Below are 19,575 nucleotides of genomic sequence, written 5' to 3' on the forward strand. Positions count from 1 at the left end.
TTCTTTTGGTATTGCCTGACATAAAAATTGTTCTGATTTTTGTTCTGCTGAATTTTTGTCTGTATATATTAGAGAAAAGAGATTGCAATGACAGGGCTGTTCCTTAGACATTCTAAGGAATGGACTGTAAAATCTGACATATAGAAAGACCTTCAGTGTATATTTTAAATTTAATTATGTTGTTATTGGTTACAGTAATTGTCAAAATGCTAATTGGTAGCATTGAAACCATCTTGAGAAGGGAAAATGATAAAAACTGCTTTTTCTTCTTTTCACTTCTTTTTCCCTTTTTGTAGCCCAAAATGTAGGTTTGAATACAAACGCTCTGAAACGCCCAGTAAGTATTACTGTTACTGTGGAAAAGTGGAGAATCCAACAGTGGACCCATGGCTGGTTCCTCACTCCTGTGGTCAGATTTGTGAGAGGGAATTCAAACCTTCTTGTGGTCATAAATGTTTGCTGCTTTGTCATCCAGGTAAATCCTTTGCCTTTCTTCGCTGTGTGACTTGTATTTATGTAGCTGTTATGGAGTTTTACTTAAAATCTGTTAAGTATATTTAAAATGCTCAAGAGTAAAAGAGATGTAGTTAAGGCTGCATTTTCTGAATGGCCATTAGTAAGATATTCTGTTTCCTGTAATTAGGACCCTGTCCACCTTGCCCAAAGATGGTCACAACAACCTGTCACTGTAAGAAGGCGAAGCCAGTGCCCCGGAGGTGCAGTGCCAAGGAGTGGTCTTGTCGTCTGCCATGTGGACGAATGTTACTGTGTGGACAGCACACTTGTGAGAGTTCCTGTCACGCAGGTAGACCTGCCTTCATAAACTTCAGAGGAATAGTTCTTTCAGTTGTTAAGATGCATCATCCTTTTGTGATCCCTACTCTCAATGTCATTTTGCCATTACATACAGGAGATTGTCAGCCTTGTCCACGTGTCAGTAAACAGCGGTGTATCTGTGGAAGACAGACAGCAGAAAGACTTTGTGCAAGTCCTCAGTGGCAATGTGATCAGGTATGTTGAAGCTATACTTTTTAACTTACTTCTTATCACTAAAATTTGATTGCTTAGTGTGTTAAGGCTTGGAAAAACTCAGTAAGAAAATAATTTTATTTGTTAAGTTTAGAGAGTGCAATCAAAAATATAAGCAGCAGTGTCTGAGAACAGATTTAGTTGGTGGCTTAGTTAATTTCTTACAGTAATTAAAATGTCACTGTTCTTGAATTGTTCTAGGGTTAGGGTAGCAGTGAATTTGATTTTGTGTATTCTGTTTTCTTGAGGTTGAAGTTTCAGCTGTTGCCTTTCAAAAATACGTATGAAACCACAGCTTAGTAGACAAGAGTTTCATGCTTATTTACTTCTCATCACTGTAACAGAATGCAAGTTTTGTGATTCATTCATTGAAGTGTATTTGCAGATTATGCTAGAGACCAAGGCTATGGATTGACAGACTGTAAAAAGTATAAATAATTAAAAAAAATTTAAATGACAGGGAGGAGGCTGCACCAGGAGGTAGTCGGTCATTCTGATCCCAGGAAGGAAGCCACTTGGCCTCTGTGAAGTATTGATTAAAATGCTGTTTATTTCAGCTAACACCATATAGAAAAGGAGTAAAATATAAAATGTAGTATGTCCCTTCAGAAGTTTGGAACTCCAAGCTGTGCAGAATAGAGTGGGCTTCAAATCCACGTGCAGCATGCAGTGCAGACCCCATCTGTAAAAAGAAGTTCCCCATTTTGGTCACTGAAACTGTTGTAGGATTTTGCTATGAGGAAGCATATTTGATCATAATTTCTGCTGTCAAACAGAAAGGATGTTCAGATGAGAACTTCTTGCTACACTTCTAGATAAAGGCAAGGACATGCACACACCATTATCACTGGTACCAAGTGGGAGCTGCCTCCAATTTGCTACAGTAAATTGGCAAAGTGGATATGCAGCACAATGCAAGCCTGAAGGTTAAGCTGTTTGTGCAGCACAGACCTGGATTACTTTATCTGAACCCCTAACTCCTCAGTATACAGTGATCTTCAAGGTGAGGATTACTGCAGGGACGATCACTTTTATTTGGTGAACTCAGGAAATGTAAGATTTTTTAACAAAATTCAGAAACAGTTAGATTTCATCCAGATGTGGCTCATTCCTTCTTTTTCCCCTTAGGTTGCTTTGTCTTGGTATGTAGTTCCATTACATTGCATTCTCTTGTTCTTTCTGAGTTTTCTAGGTGTGTGGGAAATGTTTGCCATGTGGTAATCACACATGTGAACAAATTTGTCATGCTGGTCCCTGTGGAGAATGTCCTCGTTCTGGGAAAAGGTCCTGTCCATGTGGAAAAACAAGTAAGTTGCTTTTTTTTTTTTTATTAAGATGATAAAAAGGGTCATCCACTCTTTGACAGTCAGTAGTTTGGCTTAATTTTGCAGGGCAGGGTCTATAAAAAGTTCTTGCAGTCAACTGTGACAGTAGATTAACTTTTTTGCATAGCTTCCAAAGATTTATACCAGGGATTTAGTTTGTGATGTGAATAACTGAGTCATTCTAGAGAGGCTTTTCAAAAAATGAGAGAGAATTGGCATTTGAACTCATTACACTTTGCATTTTTTTCCTAAATATTTTGGCTTTTTTTTTCTAAATATGTTTACTTGTACTTTTGTCTCTTCACACAGAGTTTACATTGCCTTGTACAGAAGATGTGCCCACCTGTGGTGATAGTTGTGACAAAGTTCTGGAATGTGGCATCCATAAATGTTCACAGCGCTGTCATCGCGGTCCCTGTGAAATATGCAGACAGGTTAGTCTTGCTGTAGCGGGTTCCCATTTTGTTCAGGTTTTTAAACTATTTGCCTGGAACGGTGCAAGTCTCCTAAGGAAAATGAAGTTGCATTTATCACAAAATCTATGAGTTTATGTTCAGTGAAAGCAACACGTTCTTTTGCTATTCACCTGCCACCCCAACATGTTTCTGAATAAGTAGCTGAGCATTAAGTATCTGAGTGCAGGCATAGATGAGTGTCTTATTGTTTGGGCTTGGTTTTGTTTTTTCAATATTTTAATTATTTATGCCCTAAAAGACAATTTTTTCCCCCAGATAGTCTAGCTTCCTTGTGGCTTTGTCACATTATGATATTCCTTCATGAGTGAAATAGGAGGTGCTGTAACATAATATTACTTTCTTGTTTGTAAGAAAATAAAGTTTTGCTCTGCTCCAAATATCTGTGGAGCATCTGTGTTCTGTGCTATAAAGTCCTTGCTCTGTCTGGTCTCAGTTTTCTCTTCCTCAGACAGCTTTGGCTACAAAGTCTATGGTGAAAGTACTTAGCATGTAATAGCCAGGATGAAAGTCAGATAAACCTGCTCATGTACATCTTATTATTACATGATAGATGACTCTAGTTTACTGTGCAGGAGGGGTACTTTTTTTGTATGAATTTGTTTTATGTTTCCACTTGACATCTTGCACTACACACTTGCATGGTTCCTCTGAAGTTACTTCCATCTGAGTGAGACTGAGCCTACAGTGCGGTGGCATCTCGAGCACAGTGTTTGCAATACCAACTCAAGGTCCCCAAGGAGTCACTGCACAGATAGGTAATCTGCTCAGAGAACGTGATACACTTCCTGTTGTGACAGAGCAGTGTGATGTTACTTTCCCATGTACTTTTCTTTACAGATAGTAGTAGAATGTTTTGGTTTCCAAATTTTTTTGCTTTTTGTATTAAAAACACCCTGCTTTTTTCCCCTCTCTTGCTGCCCAGGAGGTTGAAAAGCAGTGTCGCTGTGGGAAGCACACTAAACGCATGCCATGTCATAAGCCGTATCTGTGTGAAACAAAGTGTACTAAAATTCGTGATTGCCAAAAGCACCAGTGTCGGAGAAAGGTGAGTGTCCAGGGGTGATCTTTCTCAAATGTATTGTTCAGGTAACTTCTTTCAAAATTTAGATACAATATTTTATACTATATAAAAATCACATCAATTTGTTGCTGCACCTCATGATACTGTATAGAAAGAGAAGTTTTCTTTAGTGTCATTCAGATTAGTTTTCAGTGTACTAGAATTCTCTGAGCAGCATGTCATCAAGAAAATCTAAGTAGCCTTAAAAACTGGGAAGGAATTTTGACAACTGTCCATTTCCAGAAGGCAGTTTTGCTTTCAGATTCTCAAGTAGTTTCTGAGCTTTATGCATTCTGCAGTAGTTAAACCCATTTATTTCCTAACTTTGTAGGCAGAGCTGGGAATCTGTCATAACATTGTAAGGAACATGCTTTTATTTTTCATAGTCCAGCATTCTATCTCATCTAATAAGCACCACTGCAAACAGCAGTGGTCTGACAATTGGGAATTGGAGTTTGGTTTCCCTTCGTACTTGAGGTTAAAAGAGTAGTTGATACTCAGAGCTATTTTTTTGGTTTATTCATTCAAGAAAGCTTGAAAGCTGCCTGCTATTTGTGAATTAATACATTATGAATGTTGGACTTCTTACCACAAATAGGCATGAAAAACCAGTTTTATTCTTAGGTGGTTTTTGATATTACTGCTAAAGTGAATTTACTCTGTGTTAAAAGATTACAAAACAAGTAAATGCAACCGTGACATCTTTATTATAAAAAAATCCATGTTTCTTTTCCTCCTTTGTTATACAGGTTGCAAGGAGGGTACCTTTCAAGATAATAGAAAAAAACCCCAGGGTTCCCTCCTGCCCTGGCATTCACCAATGTGGTGGTGGTGTGATATGTTCTGATTCTTTCTCCTTACTAATTTATATAAGAATAGATAGTATAAAACTGACCCTAAAGTTATCTGACCTTTACTACAAAGGTAAAATGTGTTTAAAAAAATGCTAAGCAACATTTTTGTGCCAGGGACAATATAACATAGCAGTGGAAGAAATTGCAGAGTAATGGGGCAATAGTTGGATGTTCTCTGTGTAATCTTCTAAAATTACTTTGGATTAAAATATTAAAAGAATTTGAACTTCTAAATGTTCTTATGCTTTTTTTTGAAGCCCTCTGCCTTTTTAGTGTGTTGAAATGATGCTTTCAAATGTGTGTTTTCTTACTATTTTATAATCTGAATTTTTTTTCAACTACTTTAGAGGTGGCCTCCTTTCTGGCATGAGTTTGAGGAAATTTGTCTAAAGTGCATTGACATTTTTAAATAAATATTGAAAAAATGAGATAGTAGAACAGGGAAAATGTATACCAGAAATTTCTAAATTTTCAGATATAGAGTGTTTGGGTTGTTTTTTTTTTCAATAGTGCTGCTCTGGAAACTGTCCACCTTGTGATCAAGTCTGCGGGCGGACTCTAGGCTGCAGAAATCACAAATGCCCTTCAGGTTGCCACAGAGGTAAGAATAGGTGAAGAATTCCTGTAGTGATGGAATATGGTTTATTTTTGCCAAATTTTATGCTTGTATGACTCTGTGGTGCTTAATGAATTCTTTCACTTGTTGCATGTGGGCTTTTTGTGGAGGCAGTGCATTTGAAAGTGCTGATTAGAATTTAAAGATTTACACAATGGCAACCTGAGTTTTTACCTGTTGATTGTTCCTCTTTCCAACTGTGTAATTCAAAAGCTACGGCTTGGCTTTTTTTTCCGGTAATAATTCTGTTCAAAATTATTCTATTCACTGAATAGGCAACAAAATCCAAATACATACAGAAATGATTCTTGCTAGTTGAGTCTGGATGGCTTTTAAAAATTCTAGGATACAACATGTGGTAGAAGTGGTCTTAAAAAATATGATGGAATTTGAATGTGTGTTGGTATCTTGCTGTTAAAAGAAAGTAAGAACTTGTTACTGACTGTATGAGGGACAGCAATAAAGTTTACTTCTGTTTGCAGTGACCTTGGTTAAAAAGATGCTGGAAATGGCCAGAATTACCTGGCAGCTTTTATCCTGGCCAATTGCTTTGACATTTGCTTGGTATGGGATTACATTGGAATGACTGAAAAATTGTCTGCCCTCTCCGCAATTTTCCCCACAGAAGCTGCTGCCCTGCTGGAACAGCAGCTGAGTAGCCTATGTAATTTCCCTTAGTACTCTGAACTATAAATTGCAACAACTCAAGAAGTAATTCACAGCTTCTTCAGCCAGTCTTTCTTCTGAGGCTGTGACTTGAGAGGACAGGTAAATGTGGTAGTTGTCCCAGTTAACTTGCTTGTTGAGGAATATTTCAATAACACAGGCCATAGTGTGTTATTGGAAGCCCATGTGCACAGTCCAGGCCATGGAGAGGGAAACGGGGCCCCTTTATCCCTGAGCCTGCTTCAAGAAGAACAGTAAACAATAGAAAGAATGCGGCAGCTGCCAGGAGAAGCAGGTAAACACATTGATAGAGAAGGCCATAGTTTTGACAAAAGTACCAATCCAGCTGGTAGCACGCCCTAGCCATTGACCAATGATATTCCTGTACTATTCGTGGACTCAGAGAATATGCGATATGTGTGTGTGTAATGTAAACAATAAATCAGAACACTGATCATGCTCCTATGGAGGTTACATCGTGATTCTCGCGCCGGAACCTGGAGAGCTCAAAAACTGACATTTCTTACTTTACTTGCTATTGAATCTGTCACCACAAACTAGTTGTTTGGTTTTTTGTCTGTTAACTGTGTCCCTTTTTCTTTTTACCTTTTCTTTCTTCTCCCCTTTTCCCCCATACCTCTCCAAAATCCTGGAAATACATAATTTTTTGTGTGCTGTCAGAAGAAAAGTGGTAACATTGTTCTTTTGTATTGGTTTGATGGATAAGTGAATCATAGAATAAAATTCTGATTGAAAAACTGAAGAGCCAGTGCTGCCTTATAGCATGAAGTTTTATGTCGAATGACTGTTTATATTTGATGATGCTTGCATTTTATAGCCTGGCTAAAAGTGACAAATATTTGTAATAACTGACATGAAAACAATAAAGCAATGTCTGTAAGAAAATAGAAGTGATCTTTGAGAATGTAAATGTCAAATATATACACTTCAAAATGTAATTATCAAAAGAGTATAATTGTCTATTTACTACCTAAATTTGCATATAGTGAAGCTAATAACTATGATATCAGTGATACTTATTTTCTAGAAAAAACCACTGTGTGCTTTAATAAAATACAGTCTATTACAGGTTGTAACACTTGATGAGTGTTTGAAAATAATCAAGGCAATTATTTTTATTTAAAAATATTTATATTCATGTGTTCCCTCTTACCCACCAGTATTTTAATAGCTACTGAAAGTTATGACTAATTATTTTATGTTTAGAATGTAATACCAGGTCAGGTTAATTTTGCAATGAGCTATTAAATCTCAGTGACCACTGATTTTAAAGGAAATAGATGCTTCCTAAAAAATAACTTCCCAGATGGGTTCCTTTAAAAAGTACCCAGTCTCAGGATTATTAGAGATTGCTGATGATAAGCAGTTGGCCTTTAGCAGGGGTTCCTGAAAAAAGGTAATAATCTATTCTGTTTGTGGTTTGATTTTTTTTTTTTGCATATCTCTTAGATATTTTTCATGTTTGTTGAAATTTAGAATTTGTTGCCAGGAAATAGAAGTGTTTTGTTTGCTACTGTAGTACATTATAACACTTAATTTGAGAATAATATGCCCTCACTTTAACTTCAGGCTTGTGTATGATCTCTACCCTTCCAAATTTTTGAGAATGTAGGCAGTTGTCTTCATTGGTAGAATATTTCAGTAAATTGTACACATATTAGCTACTCTGGGCAGCATAGCTTAAGACTTTCAGTTTATTTTGTAAAAGTAGCTGGACAAGCTTGACAAGTGAGCACTTGGGAATCTCATGTGGTTTTATAAGACCAAGTGCAAGGTGCTGCACCTGGGTCAGGGCAGCCCCCAGTATCAACACAGGCTGGGGGAAGAACAGAGGGAGAGTAGCCCTGCTGAGAAGGACCTGGAGGTGCTGGTGGATGAGAGACTGGAGATGACCTGGCAATGTGCACTTGCAGCCCAGAAAGTCAATCATATCCAGGGCTGCTTCAGAAGCAGTCTGGGCAGCAGGTCGAGGGAGGTGATTCTGCCCCTTTTCTCTGCTCTGGGAAGACCCCACCTGGAGTGTTGTGTCCAGCTCTGGAGTCTCCCAGCACAGGAAGGACATAGACCTGTTTGGTCAAGTGTAGAGGAGGCCGCCAAGATGATCCAGAGGGATGGAGCACTTCTCCTATGAGAAGAGGCTGAGAGAATTGGGGTTGTTGCGCCTGGAGAGGAAAAGGCTTTGGGCTGACCTGATTGCAGCTTTCCAGTACCTGAAGGAAGCCTACAAGAAAGATGGAGAGAGGATTTCTAAGGGCATATACTGGCAGGACAAGAAGGAGTGGGTTTAAACTGAAAGAGTAGGTTAAGATTAGGATAAGATATTAGGAAAAAAATCTTTACTGTCAGGGTGATGAGGCACTGAAACAGGTTGCCCAGAGCAGCTGTGGATGCCCCATCCCTGGAAGTGTTCAAGGCCAGGGTGGGTGGGGCTCTGAGCTATCTGATCTAGTGTAAAGTGTCCTTGCCCATACCAGAGGTGTTGAAACTAAATAGAACTAGAACCCAAACCATTCAGTGATTCTATGATTTTGTGTTTGCTGATAATATAATTTAATGAATTTTGCAGTATAAAGACTATAATACATCCATCCTTTTCAGCAGCCTTTTGTCATTGAGAACATCTGCTTTTCAGATCCTAACAAGTCAGAATTGTTTAAAAAGTTTGGCTGTCAATACTTATTTCAAAGCATGGCTTTCTTTAAAATTTCAGAATGCAAGATGATTAATTAGCCAAGACCCACATCTAAATTTGTCTTTTTTAGAAAATTCCTATTCTTGTTGTTAATTACGCAGTAGTAAAATTTGGCAATTGGCACTTGAAAAAATTATGTGGGAGACCTATAAATTAAAACAGATCTTTTACAAATATGTTTTTTAAAATATATCAGATTAGTAACATGAGTAACTTTATAGAGGTGAAGGATCTTTTCAAAGAAGTATTCATTATACATATGCTGAACATTTCATATAAACAATCTGCGAAACTTTATTATACTAGTTTTTCAGTGTCTTTTACCTTTTGAATTTAGATGAAAGATGATACGCTTTCATATGTATGTAAGACTGAAATACAAACAGAAAGAGAAGTCTTGTGGGAGCCAAATGACTAGGCTTCTTTTCAAAATGTGAGAGGGTCTCATGTTGATAATGTATTTATTTTTAGGTAGTTGTAATCCATGTCCAGAGACTGTAGATGTAAAATGCAATTGTGGAAAAACTGTCATTAAAGTGCCATGTGGCAGAGAGCGTACCATCCGACCTCCCAAGTGCAAGCAGCTGTGCAGGTCAGTATGGAAAGTGTGTGTGTTTCTCTTTCTTAAGTGGGGTTTAAAGTGTCCTTAAAGAAAGTAGTAAAATATGCCTTGAACAGCGAAAATTGTCTCTTACCTGATTAGAGATATTACTTCTCAGTCTTCTATATCCTTGACTATGCAGATGGAGATTAGCAATAATCCTTCCTATGAGACACCTCTCTGACACTGAGGTTTTATGAGCAGCTTGCTGCTTCAGGGCACAGGTTCTGTCCCACCAAGTTCTTCTAATTCTGTAGTCCCACTAATTCCTTCTAAGTTATCTCTGATACATTTTGAAGTACCTCCATGAGGCAGTCTATCTAGAAAACTTGACTAGCAAAAGAAAAAGGAATATTTTCTGCTGGAGTCTAGCAAGATTACTCAGCACAGTAGTTGAGCAGGATTGAAACAGCTGTTTGAATATGTAAACCTAACTTTGATTTTTAATTTTATGTAGAACTCCTGTTTTAATTATATCACTGCTGAATGTGAGAAGTAAAAAAGCCCCCAAAACCAACTTGTTCATTTCAATTCTTTGTGTTTAGAGCATAATAGCCGAGTGACTTTAACTTCGCGTTACTTGCTGTCCTATTGGTTCCTTCTTGGATTTCATTGCAGTCGGCCACCTGCCTGTCACCACTCTGCTCAGGAGAAGCACTACTGTCACTTTGGGCAGTGTCCTCCGTGTCGACAGCCCTGCCAGAAAACATTAACATGTGGTCATTTGTGCCCTGTTTCCTGCCACGACAAAGCACTTGTGAGGCAAACTGGCTTAGTAAGTAAATAGTGAAAAGTAGTGTGTTACTGTTATGAAAAATGAGCAACAGTTCAACATTAATTTTATGTTGGAGGCTTTTGGAGGTCAGAGTCAATAAAAATCAAGCAGAGACATACTCATACTGCTCAACACAAAACTAAGTGTTTCTTGCTCCTTCGTTGCAATCTAAGTGATAATTGAATTTGCAGTTTTCAAGAATTATAATTACTCAAGAAATTACAAGGGTTTTTTTTAGAGTTGTATTACGGATATTTAATTCCAGATGTATGCAACTTCTTTTCACAATAAGAGCAAAAAATATTTTTTTATTTACTGAACCGTCAAAATATGCACAAGTTAGAAGTGAAAAATTGTTTGGCACTTTTCAACATGACACATGCATGCACTGCATGATGGTAATTAAACTTGCTTAATAATTGAAATGTTTTTGTATTTTTATCTCTATTAAACAGTTAGAACTAGTTTACTCTTGTTTTGTTTTATGCTTAGTTTTTAGCAGTAGGTACCACAGTCATTCATTTTCTTATCTCTAACCAGACTGAGGATGAAAAGGTAACTTTTTACTTGTAGAGAGTGTTGAGATTTCCATTAGTAAAAAGTTAGTTACTAGAAAGTGAATTTTTTAGAACTGGGAGCTCTTTAGATGATATGTTTTTGTTTATGGTCAAGCACATAGTTCTATCTGTGTTTAATATTCACCTAGTGTCTTTTGCTCTTAGCATCAGTCTGCAGGTCCTTGGGAACAGCCATCTGTGCCAGCTTTCATTCAGACTGCATTACCGTGCCCTCCCTGTGAGGTTCCTATACCAGTGTATGTATTAAAAAAGAAAAATAAAGGTTTTTACATGGGAAAAGATTTTTTTCAATCTGTTGATGCAGATATGTTTAGACTTAATATAGGATTGTGCTATAATAGGTTTAATTCTGTTCAAAACAGTGACCACACAGCACTTCCGATAGTTGTCTTCAGAGTTCAAAGCCAGACTCTCAAAAGGTTGAAAAAATCAGATTGTTCTGAACAGTCTGGTTTCAGTGTTTCGGTACAAGCCTGCAGAACCTTCCATGTAGGTATTCAGTAGAAGTCTTGTGTAATGTCGTGCATTATGTAAGGCATGTCTTCTAGTTCCTCTGAATTTCAACATCAAAACAGCCTCCTTCAGTCTGAAGACATTTCCCTAGAGGAGGTAAGTTGCCAAAGTGAGAAGGAAACCATACTGGAAAAGTTGTGCTGGATTTTCTGACTAGAGGAAGCATTGTTGTATTTCACAGTGCTTGGGGCAAGTTAAGGTTCTGTTAGCATTAGATCACATTAATTCTGGAATATCCTAACTGTCTTGATGGATCTTTGCAATTCATGTTCTTTTTTTTTTCCTTTTTTTTTAAATGAAAGTGATAGAAGTTTCCCAAATTAAGAAAATAATGATAAACAAAACCATGGTTATAAAGTGATCTGTTGCTACAAAGCACATTATCTGACAGCTTCTTAAATCGCTAGTAGTGCTTTTGGAATCGTTGCGAGAACAATGGCATTTGAACAAATATGATCATGGAGAATAGTTTAAATAATACTGTTTTGTATGGGTGGATATTGTTGGAGATTCCATACTTCACTACTGAGGCCTTGCACTACTTTCTGGGTTTCTTTTCTAATGATTTGGTATCCTTGAACATGAGCAGGCAGAGATTTGTTATGGAATGTGTTTGGTATCTATTTCTGGAAATGGTTAAAAGGGGAATTTCTGGAAAACTATTTGGTGGTTAATTTTGCACGACCATTGAGGCTGGAAGTTGCCTTGGGTTGGGGTCATCTAGTACAGCCTCCTAAAAGCAGATCAACACTGAATTCAGAGCAATTTGCTCTAACTTTGTCAGGTGGACCTCTGGAAACCCCAAGCACATTGATTCTGAAGTCTCTCATGACAAACATTTTCAGTTCTTGATTATAGTTTCACTGATTTTGTTTTTATTTTTCTTCCACTGTGTATCCAGTCAGAACCTTATGTTTAAGAGTATGATTATTGTCTCTTGCCTCCCTGCTATAAACCTCAGTAAGGAGCCTGGCTTCATTTTATTTGTAACTTCCCCTTAATGCTGAAAGATTACTATTACATCCCCTGCTGGTAGCCTGCAGTGTTCCTGGGATTTAGTCACAGATGCAGGACTTTGTCTCTGCATTTCATGAATTTCCTCTCAGCCTAGTCCTTCAATCTGTCCAGATCCTTCTGAATGGCACCCCTGCCCTCAGATATGTTGACTACACTGTCCTTCAATGTTATCTGCAAAATTGGTGCATTTTGTCTCTTTCAAGTTATTGGGGGAAAAGGTAATTAAACGTGATAGGTTGCAGGCTGAAGAATTCTGTCTGTGACTGCTGTCCAAGTAGGATGCAAAAACTAGCTACTATTATTTGAGCCCTGTTACCCTGCTCATTTTTCATGTGTCTGTTAGTTCATCTGACACCATTACAGCTCAACTTGAATGCCAGTTTGCCATGGGGAATTCCTCATCCACAGATTTAATAGTTACATGGCAGAAGGCCGTCAGGCTGGTTGAACAGTTTCCCCTTGCAATGGATTGCAGAGGTCCTAGAAGCCAAATTAGGTGGATATATAAAGATTATTGTGGATATAAGGTAGTTGAGCTGTGTTGAGGGAAGGACAGGCTCCTCTGCTGCAGCTGCTGTTTCTTACACTAGGTGAAGAACAGATTGCTCATTAGTATCCTGCTGTCCTAAAGGCCATCCATAGCTATTGTTGTTTCTTGTCAGAGAAGCTGTCGGGGATACTTTGGTTTAGAATGAGTGATTTCAGTGTTTGAATAAGTTACTGTTTAATACTTTCTCAATTCAGATCAGAATGCAGGTTTTCTTACCTAGGAACAGAACATTCTAAAAGAGAGAAAACTGTAAACATTAGACTAGATAGTTCTCAGAAATAAGAGATAAATATGAAGTGATGTATTAGTAGGGACAAAGGAGAAGATATTTGGAAGCAAGGCAGGTTATTTTCTAAAATAACAGTTACTGATTTCATATACCAGAGCAGTTAATTTCCACATGAAACAGATTTTGAGATTGCCATCATAAAACACAGCAATCCAAACAACTGTTGAAAAGAAGGAGGCATTGAGCTGAATGGATAGATGATTTTCTGTTACTTTGCGCTTTTTAAAAATAGATTGCATTAATTTTTGTGTGAAAAGCGCTGTCACTTTTTTAAATCCCTTAAAGAAATACATGTTTTCTAAATCTCTGCTTTTTCTCTTTAACAGGGAGTGTCTTGGGCAGCATGAGGTGAGTCATGGAAACTGCCTTAAGTGAAATATGGCAGATATCTCATTTTGTCAGTCTGAAAAAAGGGATTAAGGAGAAATAATAGATGGTTTTATACATATTTTAAAACCAATTAAGTACCTTATCATAAGGGCTTATATATCAGAAGGCATTTTAGTTCCTTTTTGAAGAATATGTAACTACTTGACTTCATAGAATTTGTGACCAGAAATTTGGACTCATGATTTGTGAAGCTATTTGTGTATTCTTGCAGTTCTTAACAATGTGTTTGAATGTTTCTGGATGGTCTTTTTTATTAGGTATTTCTGAGGATTTTTTACCCTTCATTCCATAGTTGCTATTCTCTCCCTGTCACACGCTTTCCTTAGTTCTCCTATAAACTGCTGTGTATATTTTAAAAGGATAACAAACATGTCATACAGGAAAATTCTCATGTGACTTGGATCTAAGCACACATGGATGAAATTTGGCAGTATAGTGGAAGCTTCTTTAGTGTTACTTATTAACTTGTCTTTTGATGTGTAGCCTTCTCTAATTTTAGATTAAATCATTGCCTAATTTGGCTTACATGAGAAGGAAGTCTAGTTGATGCTTACAGTAATTTCTAAAAGTTATGAAATTTAGGATCAACTCATTTTTCTTGATTTTAAAAGACGATTGCTAAACTACTTTAAAAAACCTATTATGGCATTGTCTATTGGTATGTCTGACATAAATTCACTATCAAAGTCCAACTAACAATATTATTAAAAAAACCAGAATAATTTTAAGGTAGTAAAAAATTCCAGTAAATACAAAAATATTTTAAGATACTCCTCCCCCCCTTTTTTTAACCTTCTTTAATAATCTTTTGGTATGTGTTGTAATGGTGGCTTGATTATGTTGTGGCAACATGTTCAAATGTTGTTACCACATTTCAGGTCTCTGAAGTCTGTTTGTGCAGCACATTTATTAACCCATCTGGGCTGTGAATGCAGCTTCCATAGAACTACTTTGCAGCTTGTTGGTTTCTAAAGGAAAATGTGCAGTGAAAATGAATGAAAAGAAAAACAGTGCCTGTTTGTTGCTGAAACAGATGGGGTTTGGTTTTGTTTTCCACAGTAAAACCCATAGGTTAATTAACCGGTGTTTCATTGAGTCAGTGACATGGTTTTAATAGGACCATGCCACCCTGACACCTGATCCTGTCAGATCTCAGAAGCTGAGCAGGGTCAGGCCTGGTGAGTACTTGGATGGGAGACCTCCTGGGAATACTGGGGACTGTAGGTTCTAGTCCTGAGGACTTCACTGTCACTGTCCAAGCTCACTCGGCTGTGGCAGATGAACCTGAGGAGTTAAAGGGTGGGGCCAGTTCTGCGCACACTGTTCCTCACCTAAAAAATCCACTGTGCAGGCTCAAAGGACACACCCAGGTGGGGAGAGCCCTGCCCAAATCTGCATTTGTGAAGCCTGGCCATGATGATGATGACGACGTGGCTTTACATCAGACATAGGGAATGTCACCCCAACTTTCATGAGTTTATGTATAAACAAAATATAAGCTGTGGTCAGTAGATCCAATCCTGCTCTAGACAATGTTGCTGTGTTTGGTACTGTTTAGGTGTACATGGTTGTGAAGTTTGTCTGTTCACGTAACAGAAGGTAGAGACAGTACCACTACTCTTAGTAGATATAATTGTGTACCAATTACTACATACTTACTACTACTTAGTTCAGAATAATTTTTAAAAATTCCTTCTCTGTTGCATACAAGTCTTAGGAGAATCAGTCAGTGGCTTTGAGTCATGTTTTCTTTATGGATTAAGAGAAAATAAGTAAAAATCACAGGGAGTCTATAGTTTAATTATTTAGAATTATTGATGTTACATAACACTCTAGATGAAATGTTACTTCTTTCAGCCAGCAGACGGTGGTGCGGTGGTGCTGCCTTCCTGCTAAGGTGCAGCAGTTCTTGGAGTGTAATAAAGTGTCCTATTCTTTGACATTTTGATGGAAGTCAAGGAAGAGAATGACTTGTTAATGTGTGTGAGAAGGGGTTTTTTGCAGCCGATTTTATGTGCTTTGTAAGTTTTTATGTTGTTTTGAGATCTCTGGAAAGAAAAAAATGAATATGTAATGTCTGCTCAGTGTTTTACAGCTACATGGGCTCTTAACAAGTAATCTCACCTCAAATTAATTTATTTTTGTTGACAAGAGCTTCCCTCCTATAATACTTTCCAGCCCCAGAGGGGATTTTCACTGGAAAATATGAACTTTCCGCAAGTGACAGAAGTGCAGTTTTCTCAAGTGAAGTTTTGCTTTCTCAAGCAAAGTAGGTTCTCATTGTTACTACTTATGTTGGACTGTTGCTATACCTCCTATAATGGAGGAGATAGAAAGAAACTAGGAATGAAGCAATTTATACAGTCTCCTTTTATCCTATCAGGATGCCTGCAAACAATGAGTAGAATAGAGAAAAAAGCAAGCACCCTTAGGAGTTGTGTAGTAAATCTACTGTCTTTTTTACTTGAACAGTAATCTCAATTTGTGTAGCTATTCAAGTTGGTTATTTTGTTGCAGAGGAGTTTTGTGTGTGTGTTTTGGTTTTTTTATTTCACTTTGGGATTTAGTTTCTAAAGTATTTTTAAGGGATTGATTTAGTTTGAGCTCTTACATATCCTGGCATTTATAAAAAGCAATTTATCACTTGAAACAGCAGACTTAAAACTACTTTTCTGATGATGTAATTGTATTAAATCTCTGTTTAGTGGAAGTATGATTCTGCATGATGTTTAAACTAAAATAAGATTTCCTTTAGCTCAGGTTCACAGTCTTCTTTTAAGTAATTTTACTCCGTAAGTTTTGGTTGGTTTTACATATATGTTTTTAAAAAATAAATACCTCTTTATTCTTCTCTATGTAGGTTCTTAAAAGTAGCTTTCCGTGTTTCAGGTTGTATGTCAGAAAAATCACCTATTGTCAACAGTTGACGTCACCCCAAAAAGAAATCTTGATGTTTTACCTTTTTAAAAAACTGTTATAAATATTGGAATTTCATAGCAGTAGTACACATAAGTTCTTTTAAAGTCAAATTATTCGAAATCTCTTTTTATGGGAAACATTAATTAAAGTTGATACAAGGTAAATGTGGACAAAGAAGGAAACCTTAACTGGATATGATACCAGTTTATCTGCTGTATGCAGTTCTTTTGATGGCTAAATACCTTATGAATTTTTCCAACATTTCCTTGTCCTGTTGATTTTTTTTCCTCATATTCCAGTTAAATGCTTTTATGCGTTTGGGAGATTTTCTGGAAAGCTTCTAAATATTCCCATATCCTTTTTTCCATTGCTTTCTTTTCTTTTCTTGTGGAAGACCTGTGGTCTGGAAATGATGCTTTCTTTCTTTCTTTCTTTTTTCCTTATTCAGCTTTGATTAAACACTTCTGGTTCTCATCTGCATTCTTTATTCTTCAGCTCATCAGCCTTCTGTAGTTTGTGACTTCTTTGATATTTGTCTCTAGCAAGTGTAGCAACCTCCAATTCTGCCATTTCAGAAATGCATTCCAAATGTAGAAAGTAAAACTTTTCTCTCCTTTGTCCTTTGGATTTGTGACTAAGATCCACAACAAAATGACTTGTTAAGAAAGGGGGTAAAAAAGTAAGTTTAAATTAATTGAATTTCTTCAAATTTTGGCTACAGTGTCAACTGATTTCAGAAAACTGTCTTATCTTTTATTGGCCCAAGATGAAGCTATGCTGGATGCAGCCAGAAGGCTCAGTTGCTCCCTGCACTTGGCCATCTGAAAGCTGCCATTGTTGTCTGGCTTTTGTGCTTCACTGCCCCTGGCTTTGGTCAGCAGCACCTCTCAGCTATGCACTTGAGGGATGCTACTGAAAGGGATGCTCCATGACTGCTTAAGAGCTTCACTTTAATTGGAGCTAGTGGTTGTCTCCTTATCTGATGGAAGACAACTCTTGGTAGAAAGAACTCTCATCATCATGATGGAACAGTGCAGCCGAAGAGCTTATCTGCTGTTACTGCCCTGATCTGCTGTCACTGCCTGAACCACAGCAGAAGCAGTAGTCATAAAAATTGAGTGGCAGTGGGGGAGCAAGGAAAGGCAGGCAAGTGGACAGTGGCAGTTTGTAATGTTTAATGCATATTTTATTTAATTCATTTCCTTTTCAACATCCTCTGACTACTTAATGTTGCTACTGAAAGGCAGTTGTGGCTCTTAGGAGGGACATGGAGGAAAATGAGGAGAACGGGTAGGATATTGGGAATGTTAAAAGCTATGATAATTGATGTGTGCTTGCTGGGTATAGTACTGTTTTCTGCTTCAGTCCCTCATTCTATTAGGTCTATTGCTGGCTTTTCCTTGGTCACCAGGAGCACACGCCATCAGTGACAGATTTGTAGGATGTTTACGGGGGACAGAGTTGTGGGATGTTTGCAGGGGGCAGTATTCAGACTACTTGCTGTGGTTGTATTAGTGCTTTAGCCAGTGTTGGCTTCAGCACTGACTTAGGGATGTGATAATCTCAAGGCTTTCTCCTGTGTTTCGTGCTTGATGTTCAGCCTGCCATGTTCAGTCTTGTATGGTCAGGGTAAGGAGTTCAGAAGTCTTGTGAACGAATTAGAGTTTGAGTAACTTGATGTGGAGTAGTATTTTTTGGGTGAAGCCCAGAAAACATTTATATAGGCAAATGGATGTAAATCCTACTTTCTGTATTTTTGCTTTAGGACTGAGGGAAACCAACATGGACAATGCTGGAGGGAGGCTGTCCCTCATTTTGCTCTGTGGGGCCCTCCTCTCTTCTCTCATTTCAGTTCCAGTGCTTGTCGGTTGTATGGCCAGTCCACTAGCAAAAGACAGGATTTTTTTCTATTAATTCCTTTTCTTCCATTTTGATGATTTGAATTGTCTTGCTGTAAAGACAGATGTGGTAGGACTTACTCAAAGTAGGTGGTAGGAAGGTGCATTGAGGACTGTAGAGTTGGAAGAGCGAAAAGGAAGGGGTACCCTGCAAAGCTGTTCAGTCAACTTAAGCTGCAACACAAAATCACACCCTTGGTCTAGTCAAAATGACTTATGTCACATTAGCCTCTTGTGTAATAACATCACAAATAGTTTTTCTCTGTGAAGTGGTCACAAAATAAAGGAAAAAAAATTCAATTTTTTTGACAGCACCACAGAAACTAACTTTTTTCCCATGTGAATGTTATAAAATGGTTGGAAAATGGGAACGGCAAGTTTCTTCTAATTCTTAGATATGGAGTGACTTGCACAATTCAAATTTAGGAAAGTAACCTAGTTAGCCTACTTAGGAGCTTACACTCGGTTTCGGTACTAATGAAGATTAAAGACTTCTAAGCAGATGCTCTGAATAGTGCTACAGTTAACTGGAGTGCTAACCTTAAATTAGAGAGAAGAAATATATTGAAATATAAGACATTAAAGTCTTTGTCCTGTTATGGAGCCATTTCATCTTCTTACCACTCCTGGGAGTTACATTTGATGTAAGTCAGTATTTGGTTTATCGAATTTCTGACTTAGAGATTGTTTTCTGTTTGTCAAACTGTAAAATATTTTGAGTATATGATGACCATAACACAACATCTGTGAAAGCAAACTGTAACTGCCTTCTGCAATAATAAAGCAGTTTAGGAACCTTTAATGGAAGGCATGAGTGTGATTCATAAAGATGGAATAAATCACTCTAAAAGATTTGAGAATATAATAGGCTGTTTAAAAAAAAAACCCAAACTGCTTCAAAAGTTTGCATGTTTAATGAAGTGTGGTTTTTTACCTGGTATAATCAGTGTAAAACATGTGTGGTTATGTTATGTGGACATGCAGTTAAATAAAAAGATCAAATAGAATTGCACTGAGTTTTTTCTTTTAACAAAGATACTTGAGAGCCAGAATTTCTCTGTAATGATTGTGCCTCACACATGTGCAATGTGTGTATATATACACTGTCTGCATATCTATATGTATTTATTTTTAACTTCTAGGTTAGTCCATTACCCTGTCACTCTGCAAATCCCTACTCATGTAAAAGATTTTGTGGGAGACTTCTTGATTGTCAGAATCACACCTGTAAGAGAGAGTGTCATCATGTTACGAAATTGAACAGTGATGCAGATGGAAAGAAGGTAGGTTAATTTCATTTTTTCTC

At 37.5% G+C, this 19,575-nt stretch overlaps 1 protein-coding gene across 1 annotated transcript in view; it reads left to right on the forward strand.

Moving 5' to 3' along the window:
* The window catches only part of NFXL1 (nuclear transcription factor, X-box binding like 1), a 47,997-nt gene that overhangs the window by 5,451 nt on the left and 22,971 nt on the right, over window positions 1-19,575 (forward strand). The window contains exons 5-16 of the mRNA XM_071556540.1: window positions 297-475; window positions 644-805; window positions 911-1,011; window positions 2,222-2,336; window positions 2,664-2,788; window positions 3,753-3,875; window positions 5,255-5,345; window positions 9,211-9,331; window positions 9,959-10,115; window positions 10,838-10,929; window positions 13,389-13,410; window positions 19,412-19,552. Coding sequence (XP_071412641.1) covers window positions 297-475; window positions 644-805; window positions 911-1,011; window positions 2,222-2,336; window positions 2,664-2,788; window positions 3,753-3,875; window positions 5,255-5,345; window positions 9,211-9,331; window positions 9,959-10,115; window positions 10,838-10,929; window positions 13,389-13,410; window positions 19,412-19,552 — 1,429 coding nt within the window. The remainder of the gene's footprint in view (window positions 1-296; window positions 476-643; window positions 806-910; window positions 1,012-2,221; window positions 2,337-2,663; window positions 2,789-3,752; window positions 3,876-5,254; window positions 5,346-9,210; window positions 9,332-9,958; window positions 10,116-10,837; window positions 10,930-13,388; window positions 13,411-19,411; window positions 19,553-19,575) is intronic.

Source organism: Pithys albifrons, chromosome 5, assembly GCF_047495875.1.
Source record: "Pithys albifrons albifrons isolate INPA30051 chromosome 5, PitAlb_v1, whole genome shotgun sequence".
Lineage (NCBI taxonomy): Eukaryota > Metazoa > Chordata > Aves > Passeriformes > Thamnophilidae > Pithys > Pithys albifrons.